The sequence below is a fragment of the Macrobrachium rosenbergii genome, chromosome 16 (assembly GCF_040412425.1).
Source record: "Macrobrachium rosenbergii isolate ZJJX-2024 chromosome 16, ASM4041242v1, whole genome shotgun sequence".
NCBI lineage: Eukaryota > Metazoa > Arthropoda > Malacostraca > Decapoda > Palaemonidae > Macrobrachium > Macrobrachium rosenbergii.
In genome coordinates, this window is record NC_089756.1 from 40,691,497 (window position 1) to 40,703,761 (window position 12,265).

The following is a 12,265-nucleotide window of genomic DNA, read 5'->3' on the forward strand; positions in this document are numbered from 1 at the left end:
CTTGTCAGGCAGGTGAAAATCCTTTTTTCTGAGTCTCACCGTGCTGCATAACTTTTAAATAAATCTAATAATTTAAGCAGTCTTTGTAAGGCTGTGGCATTATGTCAAATAGCTTCATCATCAGTTAAAAGGAAATTTGTTATTGTAAAACTAGTGATTTTTGTCTGGGCCTAAAGTTTCTCTTATTAGCAGGCCATCCATTCTAAGATTCAATGAGACTGTCATCATATCTTCAAGTTTGTAATGTAAAATGTAAGAATACTATACCTGCATATGAAATGGGTGGAGCCACTAAAGGTCCCTACTTTATGCCATTATATATAAGAAAACCATCCAACATTTCTCATTCATGATTTTACAGTGTTTACAATTTTGGGTGGATAACCTAGTTTTTTTTTTTTTTTTTTTTCATTATCAGAAAACATCTTCTATTATCATGATCAGAAGGTCTGTCGATCCAGTATATATCAGGACAGACATTTAATGGTATTTTCTTGTACTTACCCTTAAGAGAAAATCATGTTTGAAAACTACCAGGACTTCTAGGATATATGCATTCTCCTATTATAGTTGTAACCTTCTTAAGATAAGTTTGTAAACATTTTGCTTGCTGATGCTGAGTATGCTCATATGTCATTCCTGTTCATTTCCTAATTTTTGAGGTCTAAAGTGATTATTCAGGATAGAGTCATAGTTTCCAAATGGTTGCACAAATAAGTTTGAAAAAGTTATAGAAATCTTTTCCTTCCATCCTCTCATTCATTTTCTTGTTAAGCACATTAAAGGATGTCAGTCATTGTCAAACCACCTAATAGCTTGGCTACATTTTGTTTGATATTTCTCAGAGAATGATGTAAAATATGTATGCAACTTTATTACTATTTCACTTTATATTATGTACTTGCTTAATCTCTTTAAATACTCTGCTTACAAGAAAATTTGTATGGAGATTTGTATTTTTATAGCTGCATATTTTTTACTTTTGCTGGAAATGGACATTTACATAACCTGATTTATTTCAGATTGGAATATTGAGCAAGGTCATACACCAGTTGGAGAACGAACTTACTTGACAGGACCACCTGTGGATCATACCACAAGACTTTCTGATGGTCATTATATGTACATCACAAGTCCTACTGCTGGCAGTGATGTGACTGAAAATGCTTTTTATAAGGCATGGTTTTTGAGTCCTGTTTTAGAGAATGAAAAAGACACATTGCCATGTCAGCTGAGATTCCATTATTACATGTATGGAAGAGATATTAGAGAACTGAATGTGTATACGAGGGTGGACCTTGATGGTGAAAAGAGTCTCTCTTTTTCAAGACAGGGAGAACAAGGCCAGTTTTGGGATCGTGCAGTCATATCTGCTGGTTCAATAACATCCCCATTCCAGTTTGTCATTGAAGGTATTGTGGGGGACCTAGCATTTTCTGATATTGCTATTGATGATCTTTCCTTCACTACAACATGTATTTACAGTAATGAGACACTTCCTGGTGGACATACACCTGCACCACCTTACAACCCATGTTCACAGGATGAATTCTACTGCCAAAGTGGAGATGAATGTATATCAGTCATTAAAAGATGTGATTGGATAGCAGATTGTTCCAATGGAGCTGATGAAGATGACTGTGGAGCATGTACTTTTGAGTATGGCATGTGTTCTTGGATCGATTTCAGTGAGGGTGTATTTAAATGGGAGAGAATACTTGCTGAAGAAATGAGTATGTATGATCACCCATCTAATGATCATACTGAGGGGGACTTATCTCTTGGCCACTTTATATATGTTGTTGGAGCAGATGGTACAGTTGGAAAAACTGCAGTGCTGAGGAGCCCATCATTGCTTCACTCGTCCTCATATTACTGTGAAGTACACTTTTGGCTCTATGTCAGACAACCTACAAATACAAATTTAGCACTGTCTTATAATAGAAAATTTGATGGGAAAAAGATTTCTTTGTATAATATGACCTACCCAGTACCTCAGGAAGAATATTGGTTTGAAATTCTTGCTCCAGCACCAACAGTAACAGCTGGGTCTTACTTTATATTGGAAGCTACACCGGTATTTGATGTACCAAGTGATTATGCTTCATCCAAAACATGTGTTGCCATTGATGACATAAGTTACTTTGACTGTAATCAACGTACACTGGGATTAGATTGCAATTTTGATGATGAAGTTGAACACATATGTACATGGCGTCAAGATGAAATGGATCAACAGCAGTGGATATCTAGTTATGATCTTACACCAAGACTTCCTGATCACACAACAGGATATGGATACTACATCTTCATTGATTTTGATTCGACTGAAACCCACACAGAAGATAAAGCACGGCTTTTAAGTACTATAATGCCTCAACCATTAGACTCTGACAATATCCTCAGTCTCTGGTATTACTTCTATGGTGAAAATGTTGGTGTCTTTAGGATTATTTTGAAGGAAGTACACAAGGAAAAAGAAGAAAATCTCTTTGAAGTTAAAGACTCACAGGACGAAAGATGGCTCTACTTTGAAAAAAAACTAGAGCTTGAAGATGATTTTACTATTATTCTTGAAGGAGAGTGGGGTATCATAGGTCCTGGATTGTTGGCTGTTGACGATATAAAAATGGGATCAAAACTTCATGAGAATATATGTGATTTTGAAAATGACTTCTGCCAGTGGCAGCAGAGTTCTGAGGACAGTATTGACTGGAAGAGAGGCTGTGGAGATGAAGGTCTAGCTGGGCATCCTATTGTGGATCATACAACCCACAGTGGAAGTGGTTATTATGCTTATATTGATTCAGATGAGGGTAAAGAAATGGATGGACTCCTTGTGTCACCTGAGTACACATCTGTTGGGTATCAGTGCCTTAAATTTTGGTATCATATGGATGGAGACAGGGATTTAGGATCCTTAACAGTGGAGGTTATTGACCTAACAACCACGTCTAGGAAAGTTCTTTGGGAAACTTCCACGATATCCTTTGAAACATGGAGTGTTGAAAAAGTAAGTGTTCCAAATTATGAGAAGTATTCTGTGCAGTTCAAAGTTCAAACTGGATCAGGAGATCATAGCAATGCTGCCATAGATGATGTGGAATTCATACCAGGAATTTGTCCACAAGTAAATGAATGTACTTTTGAGTATGATTATTGTGAATGGTTCAATGTCAATGATGGATCTGATACTTTTGATTGGATACGGTCATCTGGTTCTGAAGGTTCAGGTCCTTCTGTTGACCACACAATAGAAATGGACAGTGGACATTACTTGAAAGTGAATCTTGAAAACAAAAAGCAAGGAGACAGTGCCAGATTGTATGGTGCAAGTATTTCTTCTGACCTAAAGTGTGTTTCAATGTGGTACTCTATGCAACACATTGTCGGTGCTACTCTTAGTATTGATTATTTGGGACAAGAACCTACTCCTCTGGTAAAGATCCATAACTCAACATTAGATTACCTGTGGGAAAATGTCAAAGTAATTCCAGATGAAATTACTGGACAGAGGTACAATGTCAGGATTAGCATCGAAGTCAATGAGAATATAGCTTTATCTGAATATACTATTGTAGCTCTTGATGATGTGAGTTTCACCACTGACTGTCAAGAGCCAACAGTTCCACCATTAACAACCATACCTCCACCTACTCATCATCCTTCCATATATGACTGTGATTTTGATATTAGTGACTATCCTCTTTGTTCTTGGGTTCAAGATACAAAAGATGATTTTGACTGGATGCGATGGAAAGGTCCAACTCCATCACCAGAAACTGGGCCTAAGAGTGATCATACCTCAGAATCAAAAGAAGGCTATTATCTCTATGTTAGTACCACAGAAGCACCTGACAAGAGGGCGCGTCTTCTCAGCCCAACCATTTATCCAAGTATGGATGGTTATTGCCTGTCCTTTTGGTACCATATGCATGGTTTTCAAATTGGGGTTTTAGAGGCAAAGTTACTAAAGACCAACAACCAGACAAAAATGCTGTGGCATCGAGCTCACGACCAAGGAAAAGATTGGTTACAAGCTGAAGTTTATATAAGAGATTCAGAAATGAGTAAAATGGTCATAGAAGTTTTTCCAGATGCTAATGGGAAGGGAGATATTGCTATTGATGATATTACTCTTGATTTGACACCATGCTCAAGAGGTACTCTTTGCGACTTTGAGACTGGTATGTGCAATTTTGAGCAGTCTTTAGAGGTAGATGCTAAATGGGATTTAGTTGAAGCAACTTCATCTCCAGCAGAAGAACATAAACCTCAAGCAGATCATTCACTGGAGGCAACTGGTGGTCACTATCTTCGACATTCCACTCAAGGTGAAGCTCTCATCTTTACAAATTCTATCCATCCAGATTACAAGTGTGTTGAATTCTGGGTGCACTTAGATGGAAACACTTTATATCCATCGGCAGAATTAAAGGTTTATGTAAGCAGAAATGGTGAGGTGGACCCAGAGCCAAAACTGAAGATCACAAGTGCACTGGGGGTTCATTGGAATAGATATTTGCTTCCAGTTGAGGAAGAATCTTATTACTCCTTAGGATTTGAGAGCCATCTTGATAATCAGGAGTATGTAGTAGGCCTTGATGATATTAATCCAGTAATAGAGTGTGAGGCTTTTGATGAGTGCGATTTTGAAAAAGATTTGTGTATGTGGCAGAATGCTGTTAACGATGATTTTGATTGGTCTGTAATAAGTGCAGCAGATTTAAATAACATTTATGCTCCAGATGTAGATGTCACTTTAGGTGAATCATTTGGAAGCTTTGCTTATACAGATATAGCCAGTAATGTTCATGAAATAGAACTTTATGCCATACTCCAGTCAAATGTATTAGAGCCAATAGAACGATGCCTAAGTTTCTGGTATCACATTCAAGGTAAGGAAACTTTCTTCCGTAAGCCATCCATAATAGTTAGTATTAAAATGCTTGATCAGGAGACACCAATAAAATTATGGTCTCAGAAAAAGTCAGTATTTGTTGACTGGGTTTATGACCAAGTGACCATTGATGTAAAACCTAACCATTATTCTATTATGTTCACTGCTGTTAGTGACCATGGCAATAGTGGTATTATTGCTTTGGATGATGTTAAAATACTGGAGGGGAAGTGTGATAATTCAACTATACCAGACTGTGTAATGACATGTGATGGTGGAAAATGTATACATGAGGATCAAGTTTGTGATTTTATACAGAACTGTGACAATGCACAAGATGAAAGATCGTGTGGTTACAATTGTACATTTGGGGATATCTTTGACCATGAAAATTGCCTTTGGGAAAATCAAAGCAGTGAAGGGGCAGTTTTAACTTGGCTTGAGCTGGATGGTAAGGGAAATGACTCTTACGTTCCTCCAGTAGATCATACATCTCTAAGCCCTGAAGGCTATTCAATGGTTGTATGCCCAGTGGACAGGTCACAAAATGCTGATCAAGAGGCAGCAATTCTTCAAAGTCCAGCTCTCCATAATGCTGCAGCTAACTGTCGTATGTCATTTTGGTACATTATGTATGGCCGAACAAGTAACACTTCATCATCTTCAAATATAGGATCTTTAAAAATTAGATACAAAACAGGTGATACAACTACTGATGTATTTAGTACCAAAGGTAATCAAGGTGATGAATGGAAGCCTGGCATAACTTATCTAGGGAGAATAAAACCAGAATTCCATCTTCTCTTTGCTGGTGACCGTGATTTAGATGTTGATGGTTATATGGCAGTAGATGACATCAGATTTGAATTTTGCTTCCTTCCAACTCCCATGGCAGATCCAACACAGTGCTCTGAATTTTTGTGTGCAAACAAGGCATGTATATCTGGAGAAGACTTATGTGATTTTGTGGATGATTGTGGTGATTCATCAGATGAAGAAGAGGTCATAGTAAACTGTTCAGATTATGCTGGGCGTTGCAGTTTTGAAGATGGTTCATTTTGTGACTGGACTCAAGGAGATGAAGGGAATTGGAAGTTGGGATCACCTAGTACAGAGGATATCATACCATACAGAGATCACACACTTAATACAGTCACAGGATCTTATATTCATATTGACAGTGCTGATTACCAGGTTAATGCCACAATAGCTACTTTATATAGTCCCATTGTTACCTGGAAAGAGTCATCCAGAGACGTGTGTCTTTTAAGAATTTTCTATTACATAGATGGACCAGGTGTTAACAAACTGACAGTCTTAACAAGGGATAGTATTGGAGGTCCAATAACTGAACACCTAACAATTTCAGGTGCTGTTGGTCCATACTGGGAGAAGAGTGAAATTTTTATCCCACCAGATGCTTTCATTGGCAAACAAGTTCAGTACATTATTAAAGGTGAAACCTTGGACTATGATGGAAGTGAACGATCTGTTATTGCCATTGATGATTTGTCATTCAACACAGGTTGCATCCAGTCATTTGATCCTTTACCAACAGCACAGACAGTAGTTACTACAGCAAAAACACCATGCCCAGAATTTGAATGTGAGAATGGAGAGTGTATTCCATATGAATATGTCTGTAACTTTATTAGTGATTGCCAAGATAATTCTGATGAAAAGACATGTGCAGCTTGCACTTTTGAGGACAACATGTGTGGGTGGCAGGACAGTAGTGTAGGTGGTTTGTACTGGGTACGTGATGAACCAGAAGTCTCAGGGCGAGAAGGACATATGATGATTGTTGAAACTAGATTTGGTAGTCTTTCAGATTCAGCTGAAATGTTTACTGTTGATCTCGGAAAAACTGGCTCAGGGTGTCTTATTAAATTTTATTATTATAAACAAGGTGGAGCATTTGGAGGTTCAAGCCTTCATTTAATTGTAACGACCAACAAAGGCTTCACAGATACTCGCTGGTATGTTACCGATGACAAGGGTCATAGCTGGTATGAACAAATTGCAGGCATTGGTGAGCTTGAAGCAGGTTGGAATCTTCATTTTGATGCTTATAATTATATGAATGATGGCCTAATGATGGTTGATGACATAGAGTTTATAAACTGTTCAGTGCCAGAAATTCACACCTGCACACCAGATCAGTTACAGTGTAATAATGGTGCATGTGCTGATGTTGATCAAATATGTGATTATAATGATGACTGTGGTGACAGAACAGATGAACTGGAAGACCTTTGTAAGAGTTATCCTGAGAGATGTAGTTTTGATTTATGCCAATGGAGTGTAGAGAGTGGCAGCACTGAGTGGTTCCGCAAGAGGGGCATTGACATAGCTGAGGATGTTGGGCCTGATTATGATCACACCTATTTCAATGAAACTGGGTATTACATGTACTTGATGAGTGGTACAGGTGATAGAGGAAAGGTTGGGAGGATGCATAGTTCTCCATTCGAGCGGTCTAGTGGTGAATGTTCATTTAGATTCTGGTACATGATGAGATCTAATGAAAGTGCTACTTTGACTGTCTATGTTGAAGAGGCATCATCACTATCAGCTAACTTACAGCCAAAAGTTATATTCCAAACTCAAGGGACTTTCGAGTACACATGGCTAAAAGTCAGCAAGGAAATCATATATTCAAGACCTTTCAAGATTTTGATGGCAGGCACTTTAGGAAACAAAGGTTTAGGAGGCATTGCAGTAGATGATGTTTCTTTCACCCCTGAATGTCAACCTATTATTCATTTACCAACTACAACCCTTGGTCCAGATGTTTGTCCTGATGGACAGTATCGATGCAATTCAGGAATGTGTATCCCCGATGAAAATGTTTGTGATTTCCGTTACGATTGTGATGATGGAACAGATGAACTGATATGTCCTTCATTCTGCAATTTTGAATATGATTCCTGTGGCTGGGGTGAAGTCAAAGAAGATAAACTGAACTGGGTTGTTGCTAAAGCTAATGATAGTTTCTTTGGAACTGATGTACATGGACCATATGTAGATCAAACTGATGACCCAGAAGGACATTTCTTGCTCCTGTTCTTAGAAGGAGCTGAAGGTGCAGAAGGACAGGATGGACATTCTGTTACTCCTTATTATCAGAATGCTGCTCCAGAGTGTCATTATAGTTACTGGTACTATGTGAATGGAAACCTGGGATCTGACATAATCCTTCGCTTTTACACAAATGCATCAGGTTTCACCAATCTGGACTTCTTTTCAACGGATATTGAACATGAAAATATGTGGGAGAAAGGCATAGCAGGCATAGGGAGGCAGCAGAGTCCATTCATGTTGTCTCTTTATAAAGAACCTTCTGCTGAATACCCTGGAGTATTTGCTTTAGATGAAACAGAGTTCTTTGACAGTTGCCATTACCCAGAACCAACTGAGGGAGACTGCGATTCATATCAGTTCCACTGCCCCGTTACAAAGGCAAGTTTGTAAGGCTGTTATTTGTAAAAATACATTTTGTTTAAAAAGTTAGCTCACTTATTAACTGTGGAGTTTACTTGTATATTAAATTAGACACAATATATTTCCTTGCCGTATTTGGTCACCATTTTAAATTAAACAGTAATTGATATTTTATTAGAAATTCAGCAAAGTAAAATTATTTGTGAAAGGCTACAAACGATGATTTTTTTTTTTGTCAACAGGTTTGTATTAGGAAGGATGAGATGTGTGATGGAAAAGATGACTGTGGAAAAGATGACGATGAGACTCTTGAAAGCTGCTCAAGTTATAATTTCATTACTTTTGAAGATGGAAATTGGACAAAATGGTTCCAGCAAGGTGTTGATGGCTTGGATGATGATTTTGACTGGACACTTTCAACAGGCTCTGAAGTACCAAGAGGTTTGTTGTTGAGAATTTGTTGATGAATATTCAGGTATATTTAAGTTTACTTACTGATATTCATTATTATAGTGATCATTATTTGATTAGTATCACCATCACTAGCAAGCCATTTATTGCTGAAGTACTCTATTAAGAATAAGAGGCAAAGGAGGTACAAGATACTGTACACTGTGTATCCAAAAAAGTTAAGTATACCTTAGTTTTACCAGACCACTGAGCTGATTAACAGCTCTCCTAGGGCTGGCCCGAAGGATTGGACTTATTTTACGTGGCTAAGAACCAATTGGTTACTTAGCAACAGGACCTACAGCTTATTGTGGAATCCGAATGCTGTAGGTAGCTCTATAGCAATTTTGATATTATTTCAGTGGTGCCTGGTAAAATAACTAAACCAAGCATTACTTTTAGGTTGGAATGATATTTACAGGGACCAAATGCTGCCAGTTGAAGTTTCACACCAGTTGATAGGAGTCTCAGCCACTCTATGAAACAAAGGAATATCACTTTATATTTTTACTGATGGAAGTACCATACAATGTTCCAGATGTGTTTCTTTTAGATTGATCTGTATTTCTTTGTAAAAAAGCAATTGCCAACATTAATCTTTTCACAAGATATTAGTGAGAATTTAACATATATTTATAGTAACTAAATCACCATTATTTCTTTTGGCAAAAGTTGCAGTATTAGAAATAATCACCTGATTTTTAGAACTTGATGAATAGTATTGTACATATTTTAAGGTTTGGCAGCTTGGAATTAATATTATGTAAATAATATCGTATTAAAAGATTTATCCTTCACCACAAGAAATGGATATGACCTGAAAACAGTTTACTAAAGAGTTGTTAAAATTACAAACCCTTGAATGATACTCCATTATGTCTACAAACTTTGGTCAGATTTTATTTATTGTTATATTTGTTTTTAGAACAGAAATAATTATGAGTTCATGAGGTATGTGAATACAGTATCTAATTTTTCTTGAGCTGAAATGATTAAATTCTTGGTAATCAGGAATACTCTCAAAATAAAATTCAAAATTCTTATCAGGAGGTCTGTTGTTTTTTTACGATGAGTCATGAGACACTAACTGCATTCCATACATTCACACAACCATAATCAAGTCAGGCATATTACCTACCAAAACTAATACAGTACTGTACTCTAATACCAAAAATTTGACGCTCCATCGTGATGTTTGTAGGCTGTAAATATTCACAGAGCACCTCAGCCAACCTTCCTGCCACAATATTTACATCCTGATTCTTGTAGTTTTTCAGTTAATTGAGTGACATATTTGGATATGGTACCTAGGTTTTTTATATACAGCTTATAACGGTATCTGCACTAATGCTGAATGCAGCCTGATGCCCAAGAGTTATCGCCAATGCTTATTTAGATTTGAAAAAGGATTAGCATGTGTTAAACAATACAGTGGTATGATCAGACAGCTGATCATCTTGCAGCAACCCACAATGCTCTCTCATATTGCCCAAAATGTATTGAAATCCTAAGTTGCCATCCTTAACACCAACAGATCATGCTATATGTATTTTTTTATATAACAAAAAGCCTTTTATTTATTTCTAAAATTCTTGAAACCCAGTTGCAGTTATCAAAACAATTAGATAAAAGAATCTCAGTCATGTTATTAACAAAAGACTTGTACAGTACTATTAGTCTCATCTTAAGCAAAACCTCTATATCTTTAAATGTGCATTCATATCACTACCAGTAATGTAACCTTAATTCGTATAGGTGATGATAATTAGTAGGAAAAATATGGAGCAAGAGGGAGGTACAGTATATAATAAATTCTTTAGGGTATACATATGTTCTCCATTGCTACTGTAAGTAGTCTCATGAGGTCATACTGTTTTTATAAATAATATGGTTCTTTCTGTTTATTGACCTTGCATTTCATCTCACAAAGGATATATGTTTTAGAGGGGGTACTGCTAGATTTGTTTTAATATCATTTTGGCAAATAATATGAAAGTTTAGCAACAACCACTTAAAACTTTGCTGAGATTACTCAGTAGACTCTCATATTCACCAGGGTCTGGACCAAACTTTGATCACACTACTGCAAGCAAAGTTGGGCATTTCATGTACCTAGAAACCAAGGAACCAGAACGCATAAACAATAAGGCTTGGCTACTGAGTCATTACATCAAAGCTGGCCCAGAGTGTACTTTGACATTTTATTCTCATATGTACAAAAAGAAGGATGCTGCCTTGGCTATTTATTATCGGTAAGTATTTTACAAGAAGCTCGTGACATTGATGTTATCATCTCACACTTTATGAAATCTTATGAATACTGCCTAGTGTTTTGGTAAAATTAGCATATTTCTTAAAAATTATATTTTTGTGTTACATAAAGGAGAAAGCTTTGAGTTAGAGTTAACACCAAGAATTGTCAAGAGTTCAGAATCATTTTATAATGTTTACCAAGTCTTCTTTTTTACTGTTTGACTTTCAAGCTGTTATTTTCTACAGCATATGCATGATTTTTCAGCAGTGCTCTGGTGCTTCAGCTGGGAATGATTGTCTCCATGTATTAAATTTGAACTGCTTATTATAGCATCTTGATCATTATAGTATTCAAATTTGATGATTTTTCATAAAATGAGTTAAAATTTTATAGTCTCCTTCATTTCCAGATTGGTTGGAGTTAAAAGTAATTCCAGATCTCTCAGTCTATAAAACAAACTGCAATGAAGGTGCTTTAATGTCTTGATGAACCATATAGACTCTCCATCACACTGTTTTTACCTTTGATTTTTATGGCAAAGATGAAAACAGTCTTTATTATGCTTTATGTAATTAAACCTAGGAAAGGAACTCGGTAACACATGCAGATGTAGCCTGTAATGGAGTTTGTAGGTCACTTGCAGATTATAATAAACTATATGAGTAAGAGACACAAATTTTTTGAATTATTAATCCCATCTTTCTTGGCTGTTTCAGAGTTGATGACAAAGTCAGTTTAGTTTCTGAAACAGTAGAGTCTATGGGTAATTTCTGGCTCAAAACAGTGATAAATGCAGACCGACTGCCTCTCCATACACCTTTGCAGTTTATTATTGAAGGAAGAATTAAAGAACAAGAACCTGGTGATGTTGCAATTGACGATTTTGTCTTTTCACCTGACTGCAAGTAAGTACTGCAACTTGTTCTTTCTTATGATACTCCAAGATAGTGTATCCTTGAGTCCTCCATGTGATCTTGTTTTCCTTCAGTTCTCTTCAGTTCTCTCCGTCTGTGTCCATGAGCTGTGCTTGTGCCTGACTGTTGAAGGTTCAGGAACATTTCAAGTGATCCTTGTCCTGTGTATGATCTTATTCATGTTTGCTTTGTTTTTTAGTCCTTCTTGTAACTTCATAATTTCTTCAGGGTGACACTGCCTTTGCACAGATCCTCTCTACGTCTGTGAAGCTCTTTTGTTGTCCATTCATCTATTCTGTGTGA

General features: G+C 36.8%; 1 protein-coding gene across 1 annotated transcript in view; it reads left to right on the forward strand.

The window, feature by feature from the left end:
• Positions 1 to 12,265, forward strand: part of LOC136846940 (MAM and LDL-receptor class A domain-containing protein 2-like) — a 212,146-nt gene that overhangs the window by 172,733 nt on the left and 27,148 nt on the right. The window contains 4 exon segments of the mRNA XM_067118195.1: positions 1,023 to 8,362; positions 8,587 to 8,785; positions 10,851 to 11,046; positions 11,765 to 11,953. Of these exon segments, the coding sequence (XP_066974296.1) occupies positions 1,023 to 8,362; positions 8,587 to 8,785; positions 10,851 to 11,046; positions 11,765 to 11,953 (7,924 nt within the window).